General features: G+C 44.7%; 1 protein-coding gene and 1 long non-coding RNA gene across 10 annotated transcripts in view; one reads left to right on the top strand and one right to left on the bottom strand.

Annotated features, from left to right (window-relative positions):
* LOC106589905 (calcium-activated potassium channel subunit alpha-1) overlaps window positions 1-27,780 on the top strand; it is a 196,769-nt gene that overhangs the window by 68,523 nt on the left and 100,466 nt on the right. For all 9 annotated transcript variants that reach the window (XM_045710060.1, XM_045710057.1, XM_045710056.1 and 6 more), the window contains exon 3: window positions 24,757-24,818. In XM_045710060.1, coding sequence (XP_045566016.1) covers window positions 24,757-24,818 — 62 coding nt within the window. The remainder of the gene's footprint in view (window positions 1-24,756; window positions 24,819-27,780) is intronic.
* Window positions 7,370-8,213, bottom strand: LOC106589904 (uncharacterized). The gene is made up of 2 exons (XR_001324967.2): window positions 7,804-8,213; window positions 7,370-7,587 (listed from the first exon to the last, which is right to left on the bottom strand). It is a non-coding gene; the product is annotated as an uncharacterized lncRNA (long non-coding RNA).

The following is a 27,780-nucleotide window of genomic DNA, read 5'->3' as shown; positions in this document are numbered from 1 at the left end:
AGAAGTTCCATTAGGGATTATTTATGGTAGCAATGGCACTTTGTATCAAAGTTACTTTAATGTTGGCATGGGTGTTAAAGAATATTAAGTATCTCATTTACTGAATTGGTATGTACTTGCCAAGTTCCTGCCCTGCCCTCCATTTTCTTTGTGTGATTATGAAGATTCTAGAATCTAGATAAAGATTTCGGAGTGACTTGAATATCAGTGAACCTGTTCCCTCCTGTGTTTCCAATGTTCCCTCCTGGCAGATTGCTAGGTTTGGGTGAAATAAGATGTTTGTGAAACACATGCTGTGTAGGTTATATAAAAATACTGTTTGAGGAATCCAGGATGTAAGTCCCAAATGGTGCCATAGTCCCTTTTCAGTACTATGGCCCCTGGTCAAAAGTAGTGCACTACATAGGGAATAGGGTGTAATTGGGGATGCTAGCCAGGCCTGCAGAGAGGATGGGAGTGTTGTTGTGTTGTTAGAGGCCTTATTAGTATGCAGGTTGTGTCCTGCTGTCACTACCGGCACAGAGGGCCTAAGCATATACACACTAAGAAAAGAGGGTTCCTCAAGGGTTCTTTGGGAAGGGTGATGGTTCTATGTGGAACCATACTGACCCAAAGAACCCTTTGAGCCCTTCAGTGGTTCTTTACAGTGTAGAAAAGCGGTTCTTTCCACTGTTAGAATATTTTGGGGCGTGGTTTGCTCACAGCTCTTTTTAATGCAACCGTGAGTGAGAGTGTCATTCCAGTTTATCTAATCTGTTGTGTTATGCTAGTACATATTATATATGACTCACGTATGGCCTTGTGTCAAATGAGAACAGTTGACTAAATCAGTGGTTATTAATTCTCTCCTCAGGTAGCCCCAGCTGTTCCAGATGTGGTTCACTTGATTCATCTTGTCAGTTAGGGCGGCAGGTAGCCTAGTGGTTAGAGCGTTAGAGCGTTAGGCCAGTAGCCAAAAGATTGCTAGATCAAGTCCTCGTCATTCTGCCCCCTGAACAAGGAAGTTAACCCACTATTCCTAGGCCGTCATTGTAAATAAGAATTTGTTCTTAACTGACTTGCCTAGTTAAATGATGGTTAAAAACCAGAACCCTGTATGTTTCTTCAGAAGGATCTACAATGAACCTTTGAGATTGAGGAAGGTAGTTTAGAGAACGGTTCTTCATTAAGGTTCTACAATTCTTTATAGCACCATACAGGTTCCATTTAGAACCATATGAGCATGGTTCTTTATAGAACCTTCTAAAAAAGGTTCCTTATATAGCACCAAAAAGGGTTTCGCTGTGGCTACAAGTCAAATAATCCCTATCTGGTACTATTTGTGTGTATTAACCAGACTTTCCGTCGGTTGTTGTAACGGCACGTCCGTCCACACAGTGTATAAACAACGTCTAAAGCCTCTTTCCGGGGCGAAACAGATGATCATTTCTTTGACTGATTTCCCCAAGTCAAAATCCAAAGAATATAATCAAGAGGTACAGACAGACAGAGAGGCTAATTTGTCATTTTCATATTTCAGTTGTCAGTGGTCTGTTACTATTTTTCTCCCACAAGCTCCATTGAGAGATATAGGCAAGCAGCTGATGCCACTGCTGTACTGTATGTGTGCATCCCACACTGCTGGTTGTAGCGTCCCGACCGTTTGTGCTACAAACTAAAGGTGACCCTGCTGTGGAAAGGGGAGATTCTCACAAACACGGTGGTGTTCTCTGTTTTGCTCTTGTTTGAAGGTAAATGGAACAGGTAAAAAAATAGAATTAATGGAGGTATGAAGGTGGTTTTGTGCCTACCCCCAAAATGGGTTAAATACTGTATGTGTAAAAAAAACTAAAAATATTTCCTGAACTTTCTTATATCTTGTAGACAAATGCTTCAAAACGTTGTTTCTTCTTCCTTTTCGCCATTTGTGAATGTATTATTCAATGTGTTTCTCTGCGCTATAGTAGTCGAGGCCAAATTCAATATTTTATCAAATACTTTTAAAATATATTTTTGGGGGATAACTAAAGGGGTGCTAAAAATCCCTAATCAAAATAGCTAAATGATCCATAGTATGACCATCTTAAAACAATTCCATATTGTCAATGGCGTGCGTACTGGGAGCGGAGTCAGGTGCAGGAGAGCAGAGAGTTGTGAACAGGCGCACACTTTATTTACATTTACATTTACATTTTAGTCATTTAGCAGACGCTCTTATCCAGAGCGACTTACAAATTGGTGCATACACCTATAATATCCAGTGGAACAACCACTTTACAATAGTGCATCTAAATCTTTTAAGGGGGGGGGTTAGAAGGATTACTTTATCCTATCCCAGGTATTCCTTGAAGAGGTGGGGTTTCAGGTGTCTCCGGAAGGTGGTGATTGACTCCGCTGTCCTGGCGTCGTGAGGGAGCTTGTTCCACCATTGGGGTGCCAGAGCAGCGAACAGTTTTGACTGGGCTGAGCGGGAACTGTGCTTCCTCAGAGGTAGGGAGGCGAGCAGGCCAGAGGTGGATGAACGGAGTGCCCTTGTTTGGGTGTAGGGCCTGATCAGAGCCTGAAGGTACGGAGGTGCCGTTCCCCTCACAGCTCCGTAGGCAAGCACCATGGTCTTGTAGCGGATGCGAGCTTCGACTGGAAGCCAGTGGAGAGAGCGGAGGAGCGGGGTGACGTGAGAGAACTTGGGAAGGTTGAACACCAGACGGGCTGCGGCGTTCTGGATGAGTTGTAGGGGTTTAATGGCACAGGCAGGGAGCCCAGCCAACAGCGAGTTGCAATAATCCAGACGGGAGATGACAAGTGCCTGGATTAGGACCTGCGCCGCTTCCTGTGTGAGGCAGGGTCGTACTCTGCGAATGTTGTAGAGCATGAACCTACAGGATCGGGTCACCGCCTTGATGTTGGTGGAGAACGACAGGGTGTTGTCCAGGGTCACGCCAAGGCTCTTAGCACTCTGGGAGGAGGACACAAGGGAGTTGTCAACCGTGATGGCGAGATCATGGAACGGGCAGTCCTTCCCCGGGAGGAAGAGCAGCTCCGTCTTGCCGAGGTTCAGCTTGAGGTGGTGATCCGTCATCCACACTGATATGTCTGCCAGACATGCAGAGATGCGATTCGCCACCTGGTTGTCATAAGGGGGAAAGGAGAAGATTAATTGTGTGTCATCTGCATAGCAATGATATGAGAGACCATGTGAGGATATGACAGAGCCAAGTGACTTGGTGTATAGCGAGAATAGGAGTGGGCCAAGAACAGAGCCCTGGGGGACACCAGTGGTGAGAGCACGTGGTGCGGAGACAGATTCTCGCCACGCCACCTGGTAGGAGCGACCTGTCAGGTAGGACGCAATCCAAGCGTGCGCGGTGCCGGAGATGCCCAGCTCGGAGAGGGTGGAGAGGAGGATCGGATGGTTCACGGTATCAAAGGCAGCAGATAGGTCTAGAAGGATGAGAGCAGAGGAGAGAGAGTTAGCTTTAGCAGTGCGGAGAGCCTCCGTGACACAGAGAAGAGCAGTCTCAGTTGAATGCCCAGTCTTGAAACCTGACTGATTAGGATCAAGAAGGTCATTCTGAGAGAGATAGCAAGAGAGCTGGCCAAGGACGGCGCGTTCAAGAGTTTTGGAGAGAAAGGAAAGAAGGGATACTGGTCTGTAGTTGTTGACATCGGAGGGATCGAGTGTAGGTTTTTTTCAGAAGGGGGTGCAACTCTCGCTCTCTTGAAGACGGAAGGGACGTAGCCAGCGGTCAAGGATGCGTTGATGAGCGAGGTGAGGTAGGGGAGAAGGTCTCCGGAAATGGTCTGGAGAAGAGAGGAGGGGATAGGGTCAAGTGGGCAGGTTGTTGGGCGGCCGGCCGTCACAAGACGCGAGATTTCATCTGGAGAGAGAGGGGAGAAAGAGGTCAAAGCACAGGGTAGGGCAGTGTGAGCAGGACCAGCAGTGTCGTTTGACTTAGCAAACGAGGATCGGATGTCGTCAACCTTCTTTTCAAAATGGTTGACGAAGTCATCCGCAGAGAGGGAGGAGGGGGGGAGGGGGAGGAGGATTCAGGAGGGAGGAGAAGGTAGCAAAGAGCTTCCTAGGGTTAGAGGCAGATGCTTGGAGTTTAGAGTGGTAGAAAGTGGCTTTAGCAGCAGAGACAGAAGAGGAAAATGTAGAGAGGAGGGAGTGAAAGGATGCCAGGTCCGCAGGGAGGCGAGTTTTCCTCCATTTCCGCTCGGCTGCCCGGAGCCCTGTTTAGGCAGGAGAAACCAACAGACGGACGCCACTGCGTCGAAACCTCCATCCAATATGCCAAAGTGCAAATGCGCAAACAGTCACAATAATATTGTTCAAACAAAATAAACATACCTCGTGATATAAAAAACACGGAACAAATGAACACCAGTCTATCGCATCAAAATTGACACGTAACACGAAACAATTTCACACAAAGACATGAGGGGGAACAGAGGAATAAATACATGTAGTGTGATTGGGGAATGAAAACCAGGTGTGCAGGGAACAAGACAAAACAAATGGATAAATGAAAAATGGAGCGGCGATGGCTAGAAAGCCGGTGACGTCGACCGCCGAACGCCGCCCGAACAAGGAGAGGAGCCGACTTTGGCGGAAGTCGTGACACATATGTTATGACCATCTTAAAACAATTAAATATGTCAGCTTAGGAGGTAGAAGCTGTTCAGGGTCTGGTGGTTCCAGACTTGCCATGCGGTAACAGAGAGAACAGTCTATGACTTGGGTGGCTGGAGTCTGACAATTTTTAGGCCCTTTGTCTGACACCATCTGGTATAGAGGTCCTGGATGGCCTGTGAGCTCGGCCCCAGTGATGTAGTGGGTCGTACGCACTAGCCTCTGCAGTGCCTTGCGGTTGGTTGCCAAGAATTTACCATACTAAGCGGTAATGCAGCAAGTCAAGATGCTCTCAAATGGTGCAGCTGTAGAACCTTTTGATGATCTTTTCAGCCTCCTGAGGGGGAAGAGGCGTTGTCGTGCCCTCTTAACGACTGTGTTGGTGTGTGTGGACCATGATAGATCCTTAGTGGACACCGAGGAACTTGAAGCACTCCACTACACCCTTGTAGATGTGAATAGGGGTGTGCTCAACCCTCACTTTCCTGTAGTCCACGATCAGCTCCTTTGTCTTTCTGACGTTGAGAGAGAGGTTGTTGTCCTGGCACCACACTGCCAGGTCTTTGACCTCCTCCCTATAGGCTGTCTCATCGTCGTCGATGGTCAGGCCTACCACCGTTGTGTCGTCGGCGAACTTAATGGTGGTGTTGGAGTCATGCGCGTCATGCGCGGAGTCACACTGTATTCATAGGCAACCAAAAGTGTCCCAGCAGTCAATAAAAATAATCCTGCTGAGGAAGTAGTCACCACCTTCGTCGCCGAAATGGCTGCAAATTGTGCAGCGCTGAAGTTGGTCTCCACCAAAAAGTACAATACATGAAATCAAAGATGGAAGGTAGGTGGGAGGGAGGAGGCAAGATTAGCTGGGACAATTCGAGCCAATGAGAGGGCAGATACGCATGTGAACAACAGGCACAACTAAGATGTTTTGTCTAAGATTTGCCAGAATGCCACGTGCATCCACTTATATCAGTACATTTGTAACAGCCTAAACATGAACAAATCCAGCTTCATGAGGAATGCTTTTCCAACGGTCTTGAAGGAGTTTCCCCACATATGCTGAGCACTTGTTGGCTGCTTTTCCTTCACTCTGTGGTCCAACTCATCCCAAACCATCTCAATTGGGTTGAGGTCGGGTGATTGTGGAGGGCCAGGTCATCTGATGCAGCACTCCATCACTTTCCTTCTTGGTCAAATAGCCTTTACACAGCCTGGAGGTGTGTTTTGGTTTATTGTCCTGTTAAAAAACAAATGATAGTCCCATTAAGCGCAAACCAGATGGAGTGGCGTATCGCTGCAGAATGCTGTGGTAGCCATGCTGGTTAACTGTGCCCCACATCATCACACCTCCTCCTCCTCCATGCTTCATGGTGGGAACCACACATGCAGAGATCATCCATTCACCTACTCTGCACCTCACAAAGACACAGCGGTTGGAACCAAAAAATGCACTCATGTGAGAACAAAATTACAAGATTATGTCCCAATACTGTTATTGCGTCAAATTGTTGTTTTATGGAATAGAATAGGGTTCTTAGAACACTCTCATCTGTGCGTGGTCTTCTGAGTTGGGCCTCTGGGGCTTAATGCTGACAGTGGATTTACGATGCCTTTGGTGATAAAACCTAAAGACCGCATTCCATAGCATGAGTTGGTGTTTGTGTACTGGGAGGTACCAGGGTGGAGATGGCTCGGGTATGGATAATGAGGAGGGGAACCTTTCCACACAATGAGAACAGTCTTTACAGCAGATTCTGTCTGCTGTGAGTTATAATTTTATTCATACAAATCCTTACCTTGTGACCCATTCCATACATCTGTTGTTTGTCATGTATCTTTGCTATAAAAGATATTTGTATTCTTTGTGTCGGGGCTCTAAACAAATCATCTAAGGGTGGTTTGTCAACCAGCCATCGTTATTGCAGAGCATTTACATCATTCACTTGTGTGTGTGGTGTGACATGCTTTCCTTATTAATAAGTTAATAAAGATTTAGTTTAAGTTTAACTCTGACTTGTGTGATAAGTTTGTCTCTCCTCATTTGATGATAAAGAAATAACCACTACATTCATCAGACCAAAGGACAGATTTCCACCGGTCTAATATCCATTGCTCGTGTTTCTTCTTGACCCAAGCAAGTCTCTTATTCTTATTGGTGTCCTTTAATAGTGGTTTATTTGCAGCAATTCGACCATGAAGGCCTGATTCATGCAGTCTCCTCTGAACAGTTGATGTTGAGATGTGTCTGTTACTTGAACTCTGTGATGCATTTATTTGGTCTGGAATCTGAGGTGCAGTTAACTCTAATGAACTTATCCTCTGCAGCAGAGGTAACTCTGGGTCTTCCTTTCTTGTGGTGGTCCTCATGAGAGCCAGTTTCATTGTAGCGCTTGATGGTTTTTGCGACTGTACTTCTTGAAATTTTCCAGATGGACCTTCATGTCTTAACGTAATGATGGACTGTCATTTCTCTTTGCTTATTTGAGCTGTTCTTGCCATAATATGGACTTGGTCTTTTACCAAATAGGACTATCTTCTGCATACCACCCGTACCATGTCACAACACAGTAGTGAAAACAGGATGTCACATACTGCAGTCGCACCCCAAACAGCTAAGTCACATGACAAGCCTGTATCAGCAATATACTAACAATTGTCCAAGTAAAACAGCATAGTAGGTCTTATTAAACAACATAGTAGGTCATTAAATAATTTCCTCCACTCTGTCTGATATGAAAAATCATCATCACACAGTTGTCTCAATCAAATATGATTTATTATGACATGCTCATTAGAAACAGTGGTGCAAACAGTGGATTGTTTTTCTAAGACAGGCAGATGGCTTTGACACAGAAAAAGTGAGTAGAATTATTTTTCAAATCAGATGAGAGGAGAATCCGTGTTGTGTTATGACATCATCTTCTTCTTATTCTTCTTCTTTGATGTCTTGATTTTCAGCCTCCTATTCCTCAACTCTGTAAAATGGAGAGGAAACAGAGAGCAATGGATATAATAACCACTTAACTTTGAGGAGTGACATGACACCGAGTTTATTACTAACAGGTGCAGGTGGAACATTTATTTTAACATATTACAACATCTATCAAGCCAACCCATTATAATGTCACATTGGTCTTGGAATGTAAAAATCCAACAAGTCAAACAGAAACTCAAAGGACAGAGGATTGTACCCGAAAGCATGTGGGAACAGGTCAGCGAAAGAGTTACATAAGGTTTCCAACTGATCTGTATTCCCACTAATTGATATTGTCTCCACTCTCGTAATTCTTGTTTCCATTCTGGATGTCAGCTGTAGAGACACCTGTAACTTAGTGTCATTGATGTGCGTCCGGAGAATTGTAGTCATCGTTTCAGGTTCGTGGCTCGGTCTGCATAACAGTACATGCAAGTTCCGTACGGTCCTGACTGTTCTATATATTCTGAAGAGAACATTAACATTCTCTCTTAACATATTTCTTCTGTGTGTTTCTCTCTGTCTTATCGTCAGTTCAGTCAGATTTTCTCCTGCATACATGTCCCTGACAACACCAGCCATTTTCCTAAATGATATTGACCCTGTGGCTTCATCCATATATATACCTTGTTGTGAGACGTTGATTGGTTGGCATTGGTTGACGAAACCAGGAACTGTGTTATGAAAGTAATATCACTGGTCTTTCTGCATTAACCAGTTCTATCACAGACCCAGAGGCTACGTGTGTGTGTGTGTGTGTGTGTGTGTGTGTGTGTGTGTGTGTGTGTGTGTGTGTGTGTGTGTGTGTGTGTGTGTGTGTGTGTGTGTGTGTACCTATACTCTGATGGGATGTGTATCTACTAGCTATACTAGCTATACTACCTATACTCTGATGGGATGTGTATCTACTACCTATACTCTGATGGGATGTGTATCTACTACCTATACTCTGATGGGATGTGTATCTACTACCTATACTCTGATGGGATGTGTATCTACTACCTACCTATACTCTGATGGGATGTGTATCTACTACCTATACTCTGATGGGATGTGTATCTACTACCTATACTCTGATGGGATGTGTATCTACTAGCTATACTCTGATGGGATGTGTATTTACTACCTATACTCTGATGGGATGTGTATCTACTACCTATACTCTGATGGGATGTGTATCTACTACCTATACTCTGATGGGATGTGTATCTACTACCTATACTCTGATGGGATGTGTATCTACTACCTATACTCTAATGGGATGTGTATCTACTACCTATACTCTGATGGGATGTGTATCTAATACCTATACTCTGATGGGATGTGTATCTACTAGCTATACTCTGATGGGATGTGTATCTACTACCTATACTCTGATGGGATGTGTATCTACTGTGTGTGTGTGTGTGTGTGTGTGTGTGTGTGTGTGTGTGTGTGTGTGTGTGTGTGTGTGTGTGTGTGTGTGTGTGTGTGTGTGTGTGTGTGTGTGTGTGTGTGTGTGTGTGTGCCAGTTTCTGATTGGCAGTTGCAGGCGGAGATCTCAGGGCCCTATTGAGTAAAGCAAAAAGCATTATGATAGAGAAAGCATTATTTGTAAATGTGCATGTCGAACCTACCCTAGGAGTTTAATTCAGGAAAAGAGGACCTACGTTTTCATTTATGAATGTGAGTGTGGTAAAATGTTTTGCATGTGTTTTAAATAAGTGCAAAGGCAAGAACACTGCTGCTTCCTTGCTCACAGAATCAGACAGCAATATACAAATGTTTTCTCCCTGTAGTAGGCATGTTTAGTGACTGAGGGCTACAGGCTAGTTCCCTGTAGTAGGCATGTTTAGTGACTGAGGGCTTGAGGCTAGTTCCCTGTAGTAGGCATGTTTAGTGACTGAGGGGTACAGGCTAGTTCCCTGTAGTAGGCATGTTTAGTGACTGAGGGCTACAGGCTAATTCCCTGTAGTAGGCATGTTTAGTGACTGAGGGCTACAGGCTAGTTCCCTGTAGTAGGCATGTTTAGTGACTGAGGGCTACAGGCTAGTTCCCTGTAGTAGGCATGTTTAGTGACTGAAGGCTACAGGCTAGTTCCCTGTAGTAGGCATGTTTAGTGACTGAGGGCTACAGGCTAGTTCCCTGTAGTAGGCATGTTTAGTGACTGAGGGCTACAGGCTAGTTCCCTGTAGTAGGCATGTTTAGTGACTGATGGCTACATGCTAGTTCCCTGTAGTAGGCATGTTTAGTGACTGATGGCTACAGGCTAGTTCCCTGTAGTAGGCATGTTTAGTGACTGAGGGCTACAGGCTAGTTCACAGTAGTAGGCATGTTTAGTGACTGAGGGCTACAGGCTAGTTCCCTGTAGTAGGCATGTTTAGTGACTGAGGGCTACAGGCTAGTTCCCTGTAGTAGGCATTTTTAGTGACTGAGGGCTACAGGCTAGTTCCCTGTAGTAGGCATGTTTAGTGACTGATGGCTACAGGCTAGTTCCCTGTAGTAGGCATGTTTAGTGACTGAGGGCTACAGGCTAGTTCCCTGTAGTAGGCATGTTTAGTGACTGAGGGCTACAGGCTAGTTCCCTGTAGTAGGCATGTTTAGTGACTGAGGGCTACAGGCTAGTTCCCTGTAGTAGGCATGTTTAGTGACTGAGGGCTACAGGCTAGTTCCCTGTAGTAGGCATGTTTAGTGACTGAGGGCTACAGGCTAGTTCCCTGTAGTAGGCATGTTTAGTGACTGAGGGCTTGAGGCTAGTTCCCTGTAGTAGGCATGTTTAGTGACTGAGGGCTACAGGCTAGTTCCCTGTAGTAGTTGTGGTGTCAGTGTTGAGTGCTGGTACTACTATTGTACTGTAGGAGGAGTTCAATATGTTTGTGATTTTTGTCAGTTTGTGATGCGATGTCAGTGTGGGTGTACTGTCCCTGAGGGTCAAGCAGTCAGGGAAGGATCAGAATGAGAGAATGGTCTAGGGAAGGATACAGCTGAGGGTCAAGAAGTCAGGGAAGGTTTAAATCAAATTAAATGTTATTGGTCACATACACATATTTAGCAGATGTTATTGCGGGTGTTTCAAAATGCTTGTGTTCCTAGCTCCAACAGTGCAGTAATATCTAACAATTCACAACAATACACAAATCTCAAAGTAAAAGAATGGAATTAAGAAATATAGAAATATTTGGACGAGCAATGTCGGAGTGGCATCGACTAAATACAGAAGAATAGAATACAGTATATACATATGAGATGAGTAAAGCAGTATTTAAACATTATTCAAGTGACTAGTGATTCTATGATTCCATTCTATGTATGAATGGCAGCAGCCTCTAGGTGTAGGGTTGAGTAGACGGGTGGTAGTCAGCTAGTGATGGCTATTTAACAGTCTGATGGCCTTGAGATAGAAGCTGTTTTTCAATCTCTCTGTCCCAGCTTTGTTGCACCTGTACTGACCTCGCCTTCTGGATGATAGCGGGATGTACTGGCCGTGGCTCGGGTCGTTGTGTAACGTGTACACTAATAATCGGGAAGCAAGTACAGGGAGTGAATTTAATAAATAAACAAATATTTCCTGCTAAGGCGCGGGAACCTGTAGAGCCAGTAAGGTGCGGGAACTTGTCGAGCCAGCTGAGGCATGGGCACCTGTGGAGTCAACTGAGGCATGAAAGACTGACGAGCCAACCGAGGCTTGAGAACCTGTCGAGCCAGCTGAGGCATCCCCGGTAGCTTCGGCAGCCGCCCTTGGACCCGACGTACCAGTAAAAATAAAAAAAAATAAAAAATAATCCCTGTTGCTTCCTTTTGGTGAGGCGTTAATCTATAACGTGTACGCTGGGAGTCGGGAAGCAAGTACAGGGAGTGCAAATGTAATAATAAATAGAGCATAGTACAAAACAAGAAACACGAAAAGCTTATAGACATGAAACACATAATCAGAGTCAATAACGCCTGGGGAAAGAACCAAAGGGAGTGACAGATATAGGGGAGGTAATAAGGAAGGTGATGGAGTTCAGGTGAGTCTCATGAAGCGCAGGTGTGCCTAACGATGGTGGCAAGTGTGTGTAATGATGAGTATACTGGCAACAACGAGCCAAAATACTCAGGAGATGGAGGAGATGGAGTAGACGTGACAAGTTGATGTAATTGATTATCTTTTTGACCTTCCTGTGACATCGGGTGCTGTAGGTGTCCTGGAGGGCAGGCAGTGTGCCCCCGTTGATGCGTTGGGCAGACCGTACCACCCTCTGGAGATCCCTGCGGTTGCGAGCGGTGCAGTTGCCGTATTAGGCGGTGATACAGCCCGACAGGATGCTCTCAATTGTGCATCTGTAAAAGTTTCTGGGGCTCTTAGAGGCCAAGACAAATTTCTTCAGCATCCTGAAGTTGAAGAGGTGCTGTTGCGCCTTCTTCACCACACTGTCTGTGTGGGTGGACCATATCAGTTTGTCAGTGATGTGTACGCCAAGGAACATGAAGCTTTCCTCCTTCTCCATTGCAGTCCCGTCGATGTGGATAGGGGAGTGCTCCCTTTGATGTTTCCTGAAGTGTACAATCAGTTCCTTTGTTTTGTTGACGTTGAGAGAAAGGATATTTCTTGGCCCCACTCTGCCAGTGTTGTTGCCCTGTGTTGAGGATCAGCAAAGTGGGGGTGTTGCTTCCTACCTTCACCACCTGGGGCCAGCCCATCAGGAAGTCCAAGACCCAGCTGCACGGGGATCAGACACAGGGCCCCGAGCTTAACCTCTCTGGTATAATTGGGACGCTAGCGTCCCACCTCGACAACAGCCAGTGAAATTGCAGGGCGCCAAATTCAAACAGAAATCCCATTATTAAAATTCCTCAAACATACAAGTATTATACACCATTTTAAAGATAAACTTCTTGTTAATCCAACCACAGTGTTCGATTTCAAAAAGGCTTTACGGTGAAAGGACACCATGCAATTATGTTAGGACAGCGCCTAGCCATAAGAAACCATTCAGACATTTTCCAGCCAAGGAGAGGGCTCACAAAATTTAGAAATAGCGATTAAATGAATCACTAACCTTTGATGATCTTCAACTGGTGGCACTCCCAGGACTCCATGTTACACAATAACTGTTTGTTAAATTCAATAAAGTCCATCTTTATGTCCAAAAACCTCAGTTTAAATTGGCACGTTATGTTCAGTAATGCATTGTCTCAAATAACATCCGGTGAAATTGCAGAGAGCCAAATCAAATTACAGAAATACTCATCATAAACATTGATGAAAGATACAAGTGTTATACATAGGATTAAAGATACCCTTCTTGTTAATCCAGCCGCTGTGACAGATTTCAAAAAGACTTTACGGTGAAAGCACACCATGCGATTATGTTAGGACAGCGCCTAGCCACAAAACACCATACAGACATTTTCCAGCCAAGGAGAGGACTCACAAAAGTCAGAAATAGCGATTAAATTAATCACTTACCTTTGATGATCTTCATCTGGTGGCACTGCCTGGACTCCATGTTACACAATAAATGTTTGTTTTGTTCGATAATGTCCCTCTTTATGTCCAAAAACCTCAGTTTTGTTGGTGCGTTTAGTTCAGTAATCCAAAGGCACAAAGCGCACTCTCAACATCCAGACGAAAAGTAAAAAAAGTACAATAAAAGTTTGTAGAAACATGTCAAACAATGTTTAAAATCAATCCTCAGGTTGTTTTTGTCATAAATAATCAATAATATTTCAACCGGACAAAAGCTTCATCAATAGAAAAGGAGAAACAAGAAAGGCGCTCTCCCGATCACGCGCTGGACTCATGTCTGGAAATGTACACTGTCCACTCATTGAAAGTGCTGTATCTCCCTCATTTTTCAGAGTAAAAGCCTGAAACAATGCCTAAAGACTGGCCACATGTCGAAGAAGCCATAGAGATCGTGACCTGGGTCCTAAGTCTTTGTATGGTGGATAGGCTTTCAATGGAAAAACAGCCTTTCAAAATAATAGTACTTCCTGGATGGATTTTCCTCAGGTTTTTACCTGCCATATCAGTTCTGTTATACTCACAGACATTATTTTAACAGTTTTGGAAACTTTAGAGTGTTTTCTATCCGAATCTGCCTGACTAGCATGGCAGTTTAATTTGGGCACACTTTTCATCCAAAATTCCGAATGCTGCCCCCTATCCTAGTGAAGTTAATGATGAGCTTGGAGGGTACTATGGTGTTGAATGCTGAGCTATAGTATTCCTCTTGTCCAGATGGGATAGGGCAGTGTGCAGTACGATGGCGATTGCATCGTCTGTGACTCTATTGGGGCGGTAAGTAAATTGAAGTGGGTCTAGGGTGTTGGGTAAGGTAGATGTGATATGATCCTTATTAACCTCTCTAGGGCCGGCGGAACGAAATCGTCCCACCTACGTAACAGCCAGTGGAATCCTGTGGCGCGTTATTCAAATACCTTAGAAATGCTATTACTTCAATTTCTCAAACATTTGACTATTTTACAGCATTTTAAAGACAAGACTCTCGTTAATCTAACCACACTGTCCGATTTCAAAAAGACTTTACAACGAAAGTAAAACATTAGATCATGTCAGCAGAGTACCCAGCCAGAAATAATCAGACACCCATTTTTCAAGCTAGCATATAATGTCACATAAACCCAGAAGACAGCTAAATGCAGCACTAACCTTTGATGATCTTCATCAGATGACAACCCTAGGACATTATGTTATACAATACATGCATGTTTTGTTCAATCAAGTTCATATTTATATCAAAAACCAGCTTTTTACATTAGCATGTGACGTTCAGAACTAGCATACCCCCCGCAAACTTCCGGTGAATTTACTAAATTACTCACGATAAACGTTCACAAAAAGCATAACAATTATTTTAAGAATTATAGATACAGAACTACTCTATGCACTCGATATGTCCGATTTTAAAATAGCTTTTCGGTGAAAGCACATTTTGCAATATTCTAAGTAGATAGCCCGGCATCACAGGGCTAGCTATTTAGACACCCAGCAAGTTTAGCCTTCACCAAACTCCGATTTACTATTGGAAAAGTTTGATTACCTTTGGTGTTCTTCGTCAGAATGCACTCCCAGGACTGCTACTTCAATAACAAATGTTGGTTTGGTCCAAAATAATCCATCGTTATATCCAAACAGCGCCGTTTTGTTCGTGCGTTCAAGACACTATCCAAATTGTAAATAAGGGTCACGCTCACGATGCATTTCGTGACAAAAAAATTCTAAATATTCCATTACCGTACTTCGAAGCATGTCAACCGCTGTTTAAAATCAATTTTTATGCCATTTTTCTCGTAAAAAAGCGCTAATATTTCGACCGGGAATCTGCGTTTAGGTAAAAAGAAGAAAGAAAATAAAGCACGGGGTCGACTTGGGCACGCGCCTAAGCCCATTGTCCTCTGATCGGCCAATTGCCAAACGCGATAATGTGTTTATATGCCTCGACATCGTTCAGCTTTTTCCCGGGCTCTGAGAGCCTATGGGAGCCGTAGGAAGTGTCACGTTACAGCAAAGATCCTCAGTCTTCAATAAACAGAGGCAAGAAGAACAACAACTTGTCAGACAGGCCACTTCCTGCATGGAATCTTCTCAGGTTTTTGCCTGCCATATGAGTTCTGTTATACTCACAGACACCATTCAAACAGTTTTAGAAACTTTAGGGTGTTTTCTATCCAAAGCCAATAATTATATGCATATTCTAGTTACTGGGCAGGAGTAGTAACCAGATTAAATCGGGTACGTTTTTTATCCGGCCGTGTAAATACTGCCCCCTATCCCCAACAGGTTAACTAGCCTCTCAAAGCACTTCATGATGACAGAAGTGAGTGCTATGGGGCGATAGTCATTTAGTTCAGTTACCTTTGCTTTCTTGCGTACAGGAACAATGGTGGACATCTTGAAGGAAGTGGGGACTGCAGACTAGGATAGGGAGAGATTGAATATGTTTGTAAACACTCCAGCCAGCCGGTCTGCGCATGCTCTGAGGACGGGGCTAGGGATGCCGTCTGGGCCGGCAGTCTTGCGAGGATTAATACGCTTAAACGTTTTACTCACGTCGGCCACGGAGAAGGAGAGCCCTCAGTCCTTGGGCCGCGTCGGTGGCACTGTGTTATCTCTTCAAAACGGGTCGAAGAAGATGTTTAGTTTACAGGACCATAATCCCTCAGGTTCCTGTTTCTGAAAACCCATTGTATTCTCATGTACGTGATCTGTATGGGACTTCTCCAGACATCTTCCAAACAGGGATATACAAAGATAGAGATCCAGAGGTAGAGAGAAAGAGAGAAATACAGAGAGAGATACAGAGAGAGAGAGAGAGAGAGAGAGAGAAATACAGAGAGAGATACAGAGAGAGATACAGAGAGATAGGGTGTTCTTTGTTGGAAGCCTCTCCAACATAATCCAGGTAGAATTAGGTAATTTGAGCAAAGCCAATGTTTCTATGTATGTGGGTGACTCAACACTATACTGTAAATGTCAGCTACTGTACTACAGCGACTGAAATGACTGCAACACTTAACAAATAGCTGCAGTTAGTTTCAGAGTGGGTGGAAAGGAATAAATTAGTCCTGAATATTTCTAAAACTAAAATCATTATAATTGGGACATCATTCACTAAACCCTAAACCTCAACAAAATCTTGTATTAAATCATGTGGAAATTGAGCAAATTGAGGTAACTAACTGCTTGGAGTAACCCTGGATTGTAAACTGTCATGGTCAAAACATGCTGATACAACAGTAGCTAAGATATGGAGAGAAGTCTGTCTATAATAAAGTGTTGATCTGCCTTCTTAACAACACTATCAACAAGGCAGGTCCTACAGGCCCTAGTTTCTACCTTCTTAACAACACTATCAACAAGGCAGGTCCTACAGGCTCTAGTTTCTACCTTCTTAACAACACTATCAATAAGGCAGGTCCTACAGGCCCTAGTTTCTACCTTCTTAACAACACTATCAACAAGGCAGGTCCTACAGGCCCTAGTTTCTACCTTCTTAACAACACTATCAACAAGGCAGGTCATACAGGCTCTAGTTTCTACCTTCTTAACAACACTATCAACAAGGCAGGCCCTAGTTTCTACCTTCTTAACAACACTATCAACAAGGCAGGTCCTACAGGCCCTAGTTTCTACCTTCTTAACAACACTATCAACAAGGCAGGCCCTAGTTTCTACCTTCTTAACAACACTATCAACAAGGCAGGTCCTACAGGCCCTAGTTTCTACCTTCTTAACAACACTATCAACAAGGTAGGTCCTACAGGCCCTGGTTTCTACCTTCTTAACAACACTATCAACAATGCAGGTCCTACAGGCCCTAGTTTTCTCACACCTGGACTACTGTTCAGTCGTGTGGTCAGGTAAACAGGTAAAAAAATATATATATATACATTCAGCAGGTGTTCAGTTATTAGTGTGCTCTGGCACACTAACGAGAGTGCGCTGAAATCCGATAGCCAATGTGATTTTGCGAACGCTAAAGATATGCTAATTGGATAACAGTCATTCAAATTCTTGATAGCTAACCAAATGACACCTGCATCTCTAGCTGTGTACAGCCACTGAAAAACAATATGAGGGGAAAAAGGTCAGTCATTCACCCTCTCCTCCAATGGCATGACATCCTCCTAGCTGCTAGCTATCTAGCTAACGTTAGGTTCAGTGTTTTTAGCATGTCACATAAATAAATACGCTAGCCTATTAGCCACGTTATAACTGACTTGTGATCATTGCCCTTGCTAGTTTGATTGTATTGACAGTCCCAGTCTTAGTTACATGCATCCGTTTTTGCCTAAAATATTGAGTCATTGAAACTGAAATGGTGCATCCTGAATGGAGGCAGCAAACAATGTACCAGGCCCGCTGTGATTTACAACCTGATAGCAGTATGTTTTGTACTACCAACAGTAAACATTGTACCAGGCCCGCTGTGATTTACAACCTGATAGCAGTATGTTTTGTACTACCAACAGTAAACAATGTACCAGGCCCGCTGTGATTTACAACCTGATAGCAGTATGTTTTGTACTACCAACAGTAAACAATGTACCAGGCCCGCTGTGATTTACAACCTGATAGCAGTATGTTTTGTACTACCAACAGTAAACATTGTACCAGGCCCGCTGTGATTTACAACCTGATAGCAGTATGTTTTGTACTACCAACAGTAAACAATGTACCAGGCCAGCTGTGATTTACAACCTGATAGCAGTATGTTTTGTACTACCAACAGTAAACAATGTACCAGGCCAGCTGTGATTTACAACCTGATAGCAGTATGTTTTGTACTACCAACAGTAAACAATGTACCAGGCCAGCTGTGATTTACAACCTGATAGCAGTATGTTTTGTACTACCAACAGTAAACAATGTACCAGGCCAGCTGGGATTTACAACCTGATAGCAGTATGTTTTGTACTACCAACAGTAAACAATGTACCAGGCCAGCTGGGATTTACAACCTGATAGCAGTATGTTTTGTACTACCAACAGTAAACAATGTACCAGGCCAGCTGGGATTTACAACCTGATAGCAGTATGTTTTGTACTACCAACAGTAAACAATGTACCAGGCCAGCTGGGATTTACAACCTGATAGCAGTATGTTTTGTACTACCAACAGTAAACAATGTACCAGGCCAGCTGGGATTTACAACCTGATAGCAGTATGTTTTGTACTACCAACAGTAAACAATGTACCAGGCCAGCTGGGATTTACAACCTGATAGCAGTATGTTTTGGACTACCAACAGTAAACAATGTACCAGGCCAGCTGGGATTTACAACCTGATAGCAGTATGTTTTGTACTACCAAGGACTGTATTGGTGAATTATATGAATCATGCACTGAACTGCATTCATCTATTCTGACAACACTACCTTACTCTGCATCATATAATTGTTTGTCAGATAGAACCTATTTTTAAAACCTAAAGTTAAAGTTTTTGTAGCATAAACTGAGAATTTGATATTTATTTACTGATATGATTGTTTGTTTTATATCTGCAAAGTCGTCAAAACGCTGCCAGTTCTACTTTAAGTAAAAAGCTCAAAAGTGTTTGAAGACCTCTGAATATTTTTTGAACCCAGGTGTGGATGCTGCCTCTGTGAGTTAACCTCTGATAATATTCTCATCTGTGCTCCTCAGGATTACTGTGGCGTACTGGCCTGACAACGTTACTTGCACTGGGGGTTTTCATTTTGAGGGATTTGGGTCGTTCATTTTGTAACAATTATAATATTCTTAGTATTGTGGACTGGTGAACTAAAAGCCGCTGCCTTCAGAATACATGTAGCCTACCTGTCCTGTGTGAGCGTAGGTCTGAATCCAACCCACTGCTATTCCACCACACCTCTCCTCCTCTCCTCCTCTCCTCTTCTCCTCCTATCTAATACACTGTGGGACTGCCCTCCTCCTCTCCTCCTCTCCTCCTCTCCTCCTCTCCTCCTATCTAATAAACTGTGGGACTGCCCTCCTCCTCTCCTCCTCTCCTCTTCGCCTCCTATCTAATAAACTGTGGGACTGCCCTCCTCCTCTCCTCCTCGCCTCCTATCTAATACACTGTGGGACTGCCCTCCTCCTCTCCTCCTCTCCTCCTCTCCTCCTCCTCTCCTCCTCTCCTCCTCTCCTCCTCTCCTCCTCTCCTCCTATCTAATACACTGTGGGACTGCCCTCCTCTCCTCCTCTCCTCCTTTAATGTGGGACGCCTCCTCCTCTCCTCCTCTCCTCCTATCTAATAAACTGTGGGACTGCCCTCTCTCCTCTCCTCCTCTCCTCTTCGCCTCCTATCTAATACACTGTGGGACTGCCCTCCTCCTCTCCTCCTCTCCTCCTCTCCTCTTCGCCTCCTATCTAATACACTGTGGGACTGCCCTCCTCCTCTCCTCCTCTCCTCCTCTCCTCTTCTCCTCCTATCTAATACACTGTGGGACTGCCCTCCTCCTCTCCTCCTCTCCTCCTCTCCTCCTCTCCTCCTATCTAATAAACTGTGGGACTGCCCTCCTCCTCTCCTCCTCTCCTCTTCTCCTCCTATCTAATAAACTGTGGGACTGCCCTCCTCCTCTCCTCCTATACTCCTCTCCTCCTCTCCTCCTCTCCTCCTATCTAATAAACTGTGGGACTGCCATACTCCTCTCCTCCTCTCCTCCTATCTAATAAACTGTGGGACTGCCATACTCCTCTCCTCCTCTCCTCCTATACTCCTCTCCTCCTCTCCTCCTATCCTCCTATCTAATAAACTGTGGGACTGCCCTCCTCCTCTCCTCCTCTCCTCCTCTCCTCCTCTCCTCCTATCTAATAAACTGTGGGACTGCCATACTCCTCTCCTCCTCTCCACCTCTCCTCTTCTCCTCCTATCTAATAAACTGTGGGACTGTCCACTCCTCTCCTCCTCTCCTCCTCTCCTCCTATCTAATAAACTGTGGGACTGCCCTACTCCTCTCCTCCTCTCCTCCTATCTAATAAACTGTGGGACTGCCCTGCTCCTCTCCTCCTCTCCTCCTCTCCTCCTATCTAATAAACTGTGGGACTGCCCTCCTCCTCTCCTCCTCTCCTCCTATCTAATAAACTGTGGGACTGGCGTACTCCTCTCCTCCTCTCCTCCTCTCCTCCTCTCCTCCTATCTAATAAACTGTGGGACTGCCCTCCTCCTCTCCTCCTCTCCTCCTCTCCTCCTATCTAATAAACTGTGGAACTGCCCTACTCCTCTCCTCCTCTCCTCCTATCTAATAAACTGTGGGACTGCCCTACTCCTCTCCTCCTCTCCTCTTCTCCTCCTATCTAATAAACTGTGGGACTGCCCTACTCCTCTCCTCCTCTCCTCCTCTCCTCTTCTCCTCCTATCTAATAAACTGTGGGACTGCCCTACTCCTCTCCTCCTCTCCTCCTCTCCTCCTCTACACCTATCTAATAAACTGTGGGACTGCCCTACTCCTCTCCTCCTCTCCTCTTCTCCTCCTATCTAATAAACTGTGGGACTGCCCTACTCCTCTCCTCCTCTCCTCCTCTCCTCCTCTCCTCCTATCTAATAAACTGTGGGACTGCCCTGCTCCTCTCCTCCTCTCCTCCTCTCCTCCTATCTAATAAACTGTGGGACTGCCCTCCTCCTCTCCTCCTCTCCTCCTCTCCTCCTATCTAATAAACTGTGGGACTGCCCTACTCCTCTCCTCCTCTCCTCCTATCTAATAAACTGTGGGACTGCCCTCCTCCTCTCCTCCTCTCCTCCTATCTAATAAACTGTGGGACTTGCCTACTCCTCTCCTCCTCTCCTCCTATCTAATAAACTGTGGGACTGCCCTACTCCTCTCCTCCTCCTCTCCTCCTCTCCTCCTATCTAATAAACTGTGGGACTGCCCTCCTCCTCTCCTCCTCTCCTCCTACTAACTCCTCCTCTCCTCCTCTCCACCTCTCCTCCTCTCCTCCTATCTAATAAACTGTGGGACTGCCCTCCTCCTCCTCTCCTCCTCTCCTCCTATCTAATAAACTGTGGGACTGCCCATACTCCTCCCCCTCTCCTCCTCTCCTCCTATCTAATAAACTGTGGGACTGCCATACTCCTCTCTCTCCTCCTCTCCTCCTATCTAATAAACTGTGGGACTGCCCTACTCCTCTCCTCCTCTCCTCCTATCTAATAAACTGTGGGACTGCCCTACTCCTCTCCTCCTCTCCTCCTATCTAATAAACTGTGGGACTGCCCTACTCCTTTTCTTTTTAGAAGAAGAAGAAAAACGATGACAATAATTGTCCCTAATGGGCTTTTTAATAACGTTTGATGTTGTGTGGAGTTTTTCATACTTTAGGGGGGGAAAAAAAGATTTTAAAAAGATAGAAGCTGCAGTCTCAAGTTGATTTCCTTCTTCCCTGTTGTCCTGCCAACGGACTACCTAATAAACAAGAGAGTGCCCTAAAATGATATCTAATTCTTGGCCTTATTTAACTGCAGTTAACTGTTTGCTCAGTCAGTTTACCCAAGGCCACTCACAGGCTGCATCCCTAATGGCACCCTATATAGAGCACTGAAGTGTGGTCAAAAGTATGCAGTATAGGGAATAGGGTGCCTTTTGGGATGCACAAACAGACTAAGTGATTAAGTTTAGCCTGGTTACCCCAGGCAACTCACAGACTGATTAAGTTTAGCCTGGTTACTCCAGGCCACTAAGTTTAGCCTGGTTACCACAGGCAACTCACAGACTGATTAAGTTTAGCCTGGTTACCACAGGCCACTAAGTTTCAGACAGTACAGCTGTGGTGTCAGGGCTGTCACTTCACAACTAATGTTATCTAACAACACTGGATCTGCATGTGTCAATTAATTTATAGTCTCTCCCAATCTGTTCCCACACCGTGTATAGCTAGATTAGCCTGGTGTTCCCATGGTCATTCATGCCATACATTAGCCATAAAATCAACCATAAAAGTTGATTATACAGCACAAACATTTGGGACCAGGCTATAGATAGACTGTATGTTCTATTTTATTCAAAAGGCCTCCCATATTAGACAGACAGACACAGAGAGAGAGAGAGAGAGATGGTGTCACTGTCAATGACCTTGTTGTGATAGCTCTGTGACTAGGCTCAGGGTTGTTGTTGTGATAGCTCTGTGACTAGACTCAGGGTTGTTGTTGTGATAGCTCTGTGACTAGACTCAGGGTTGTTGTTGTGATAGCTCTGTGACTAGACTCAGGGTTGTTGTTGTGATAGCTCTGTGACTAGACTCAGGGTAGTTGTTGTGATAGCTCTGTGACTAGACTCAGGGTAGTTGTTGTGATAGCTCTGTGACTAGACTCAGGGTAGTTGTTGTGATAGCTCTGTGACTAGACTCAGGGTAGTTGTGATAGCTCTGTGACTAGACTCAGGGTAGTTGTTGTGATACTGTAGCTCTGTGACTAGACTCAGGGTTGTTGTTGTGATACTGTAGCTCTGTGACTAGACTCAGGGTTGTTGTTGTGATACTGTAGCTCTGTGACTAGACTCAGGGTAGTTGTTGTGATAGCTCTGTGACTAGACTCAGGGTAGTTGTTGTGATAGCTCTGTGACTAGACTCAGGGTAGTTGTGATAGCTCTGTGACTAGACTCAAGGTTGTTGTTGTGATAGCTCTGTGACTAGGCTCAGGGTTGTTGTTGTGATAGCTCTGTGACTAGACTCAGGGTAGTTGTTGTGATACTGTAGCTCTGTGACTAGGCTCAGGGTTGTTGTTGTGATAGCTCTGTGACTAGACTCAGGGTTGTTGTTGTGATACTGTAGCTCTGTGACTAGGCTCAGGGTAGTTGTTGTGATAGCTCTGTGACTAGACTCAGGGTAGTTGTTGTGATAGCTCTGTGACTAGACTCAGGGTAGTTGTGATAGCTCTGTGACTAGGCTCAGGGTTGTTGTTGTGACTAGGCTCAGGGTTGTTGTTGTGATAGCTCTGTGACTAGACTCAGGGTTGTTGTTGTGATACTGTAGCTCTGTGACTAGACTCAGGGTTGTTGTTGTGATACTGTAGCTCTGTGACTAGACTCAGGGTTGTTGTTGTGATACTGTAGCTCTGTGACTAGACTCAGGGTTGTTGTTGTGCTTGTCTCACTGCCTGTTACTGTCTCCTCTCCTGGTCTCACTGCCTGTTACTGTCTCCTCTCCTCTCCTGGTCTCACTGCCTGTTACTGTCTCCTCTCCTGGTCTCACTGCCTGTTACTGTCTCCTCTCCTGGTCTCACTGCCTGTTACTGTCCCCTCTCCTGGTCTCACTGCCTGTTATTGTCTCCTCTCCTTCTCTCACTGCCTGTTACTGTCTCCTCTCCTTGTCTCACTGCCTGTTACTGTCTCCTCTCCTTGTCTCACTGCCTGTTACTGTCTCCTCTCCTGGTCTCACTGCCTGTTACTGTCTCCTCTCCTCTCCTGGTCTCACTGCCTGTTACTGTCTCCTCTCCTCTCCTGGTCTCACTGCCTGTTACTGTCTCCTCTCCTGGTCTCACTGCCTGTTACTGTCTCCTCTCCTGGTCTCACTGCCTTTTACGGTCTCCTCTCCTTGTCTCCCTGCCTGTTACTGTCTCCTCTCCTTGTCTCACTGCCTGTTACTGTCTCCTCTCCTTGTCTCACTGCCTGTTACTGTCTCCTCTCCTTGTCTCACTGCCTGTTACTGTCTCCTCTCCTTGTCTCACTGCCTGTTACTGTCTCCTCTCCTGGTCTCACTGCCTGTTACTGTCTCCTCTCCTGGTCTCACTGCCTGTTACGGTCTCCTCTCCTTCTCTCACTGCCTGTTACTGTCTCCTCTCCTGGTCTCACTGCCTGTTACTGTCTCCTCTCCTCTCCTGGTCTCACTGCCTGTTACTGTCTCCTCTCCTGGTCTCACTGCCTGTTACTGTCTCCTCTCCTGGTCTCACTGCCTGTTACTGTCCCCTCTCCTGGTCTCACTGCCTGTTATTGTCTCCTCTCCTTCTCTCACTGCCTGTTACTGTCTCCTCTCCTGGTCTCACTGCCTGTTACTGTCTCCTCTCCTCTCCTGGAGTGTATCTACTACCTATACTCTGATGGGATGTGTATCTACTAGCTATACTCTGATGGGATGTGTATCTACTACCTACCTATACTCTAATGGGATGTGTATCTACTACCTATACTCTGATGGGATGTGTATCTACTACCTATACTCTGATGGTGCCCGTTCTGAATTATTTATCCTTGGCCTTAATAAACATATGATCTACCTCAGGGAATGTGATATCCCCAGAACAGGCTAATTACTGGGACCTTTATACTAAATGTGACTTGTCAGTGTGCTACTTAATAACATCTCCACTGTGAATGCATTAGACCAGGGTCCCCCAGCGCTACACAGCTGATTCAAGTGACTGACTCATCAGCCAGCGTTTGTTATTTGAATCAGCTGTGTAATGCTAGTGCAAAAACCAAAATGTGCATCCGGGGATGGGGATGTGGGGGGGAGGGGGGGACAGGGGGATGGGGACAGGGGGATGGGGAGATGGGGACAGGGGGACAGGGGGATGGGGACAGGGGGATGGGGACAGGGGGACAGGGGGATGGGGACAGGGAGATGGGGACAGGGGGATGGGGGGATGGGACAGGGACGGGCAGAAAATAGTTTGGGATACCCTGGTGGTGTTTATTTTTTAATAGTACAAAGTTTAGAGACCAACTTTTCCTCTCTCTCTCTCTCTCTCTCTCACTCTCTCTCCTTTTCAGGTGGTGCTTGTCTTTGCCCTCAGCATCGGAGCCCTTGTAATATACTTCATAGATTCCTCTGAGTAAGTATTCATGTTACAGTTTGGACCTAATACCTTGACAGGTTATATGATGCTTGTTGTTCTGATAATCTACCAGGAGTTTTTACTCCTCAACAATGAGATTTTCCCCAAAAGAATTGTCAATGGGATCCACATCTAATCTGGTGAAAGAATAGAGGAGTAATGTGATGTAATGAGATTGTAACCTGGTTTATAAAGATGCTGTAATATGAGGTCTGAAATAAAATAGATGCTCTTTTACACATATGAAACATTTTGATGACCTGCTAAGTAGATAATAGAACGGTAACTGTAGATGTACTTACTGTCAGGCAGTTATGGCGGTGGTGATGCCCTTGTGGTTTCCTGTAAATTATAAATAATTTATATACTTTAGGATGTGTATTGTGAGTAATAGGCCAAAATGCACTGGAACAGAAGTATGTATTGTTACTTTTTACCCTGAGACCTCTAGACCTTTCACACACCTGTACACTGTACTGTATCATTCATCCTCAGCACACGCTCTAGTTATAACCCTGATTGCTGCTGTACATCGGAGCACACGTCCTGCCTCCTGTCCATTCTGTCCTGTCATGTCCGGTCCTGTCTCTTGTCCTGTCCCTCCGTTTTGTCCAGTCTTGTCCTCTCCTGTCCTGTCCTTTCCTGTCATCTCTTCATTAGAGAGATAAATCCTTTCCAGGTAACCGGGCTTACAAAACATTTCAACGACACAGAGCGCCCACCGCCGACAATCCTTTACTCACAGATGAAATTGCTTAATCTCTTTAATGCAAGGATCAGAGGCTCTCAGACGGAACAGAACAGAACAGAGTAGAACAGAACTGAACAGAGCATAACAGAGCATAACAGAGCACAACAGAACAGAGCATAACAGAACAGAGTAGAACAGAACTGAACAGAGCATAACAGAGCATAACAGAGCACAACAGAACATAACAGAACAGAGCATAACAGAACAGAACAGAACAGAGCATAACAGAACAGAGTACAACAGAACTGAACAGAGCATAACAGAGCATAACAGAACAGAACAGAGCATAACAGAACAGAACAGAACAGAACAGAACAAAACAGAACAGAGTAGAACAGAGCATAACAGAACATAACAGAACAGAGCAGAACAGAACAGAGCATAACAGAACAGAACAGAACAGAACAAAACAGAACAGAGTAGAACAGAGCATAACAGAGCATAACAGAACAGAGCAGAACAGAACAGAGTAGAACAGAACAGAGCACAACAGAACAGAACAGAGTAGAACAGAACAGAGTAGAACAGAACAGAACAGAGCGCAACAGAACAGAACAGAGTAGAACATAACAGAGTAGAACAGAACTGAACAGAGCATAACAGAACAGAACAGAGTAGAACAGAACAGAACAGAGTAGAACAGAACAGAACAGAACAGAACAGAGTAGAACAGAGTAGAACAGAACAGAACAGAGCACAGCAGAACATAACAGAACAGAGCATAACAGAACAGAACAGAACAGAGCATAACAGAACATAACAGAGCACAACAGAACTGAACAGAGCATAACAGAGCATAACAGAACAGAACAGAGCATAACAGAACAGAACAGAACAGAACAAAACAGAACAGAGTAGAACAGAGCATAACAGAACAGAGTAGAACAGAACAGAACAGAACAGAACAGAGTAGAACAGAGTAGAACAGAACAGAACAGAGCATAACAGAACAGAACAGAACAGAGCATAACAGAACAGAACAGAGTACAACAGAACTGAACAGAGCATAACAGAGCATAACAGAACAGAACAGAGCATAACAGAACAGAACAGAACAGAACAGAACAAAACAGAACAGAGTAGAACAGAGCATAACAGAACATAACAGAACAGAGCAGAACAGAACAGAGCATAACAGAACAGAACAGAACAGAACAGAACAAAACAGAACAGAGTAGAACAGAGCATAACAGAGCATAACAGAACAGAGCAGAACAGAACAGAGTAGAACAGAACAGAGCACAACAGAACAGAACAGAGTAGAACAGAACAGAGTAGAACAGAACAGAACAGAGCGCAACAGAACAGAACAGAGTAGAACATAACAGAGTAGAACAGAACTGAACAGAGCATAACAGAACAGAACAGAGTAGAACAGAACAGAACAGAGTAGAACAGAACAGAACAGAACAGAACAGAGTAGAACAGAGTAGAACAGAACAGAACAGAGCACAGCAGAACATAACAGAACAGAACAGAGCACAACAGAAAAGAACAGAACAGAGCATCACAAAGCATGACAGAGCACAACAGAACATAACAGAACAGGACATAACAGAACAGAACAGAGCATAACAGAACAGAACAGAGCAGAACAGAACAGAGCACAACAGAACACAACAGAACAGAACAGAGTAGAACAGAACAGAACAGAGCACAGCAGAACATAACAGAACAGAACAGAGCATAACAGAACAGAGCATAACAGAGCATAACAGAGCATAACAGAACAGAACAGAGCATAACAGAACAGAACAGAGTAGAACAGAACAGAACAGAGCATAACAGAACAGAACAGAGCATAACAGAACAGAGCATAACAGAACAGAGTAGAACAGAACAGAACAGAGCATAACAGAACAGAACAGAGTAGAACAGAACAGAGTAGAACAGAACAGAGCATAACAGAACAGAACAGAGTAGAACAGAACAGAGCATAACAGAACAGAGCATAACAGAACAGAACAGAGCATAACAGAGCATAACAGAACAGAACAGAACAGAGCATAACAGAACATAACAGAACAGAGCATAACAGAACAGAACAGAGCATAACAGAACAGAGTAGAACAGAACAGAACAGAGCATAACAGAACAGAACAGAGCATAACAGAGCATAACAGAACAGAATAGAACAGAGCATAACAGAGCAGAACAGAACAGAACAGAGTAGAACAGGGCATAACAGAGCATAACAGAACAGAACAG

Source organism: Salmo salar, chromosome ssa28 (genome assembly GCF_905237065.1).
Source record: "Salmo salar chromosome ssa28, Ssal_v3.1, whole genome shotgun sequence".
Taxonomy (NCBI): Eukaryota; Metazoa; Chordata; class Actinopteri; order Salmoniformes; family Salmonidae; genus Salmo; species Salmo salar.
This window is presented reverse-complemented; position numbering and strand designations above follow the sequence as displayed.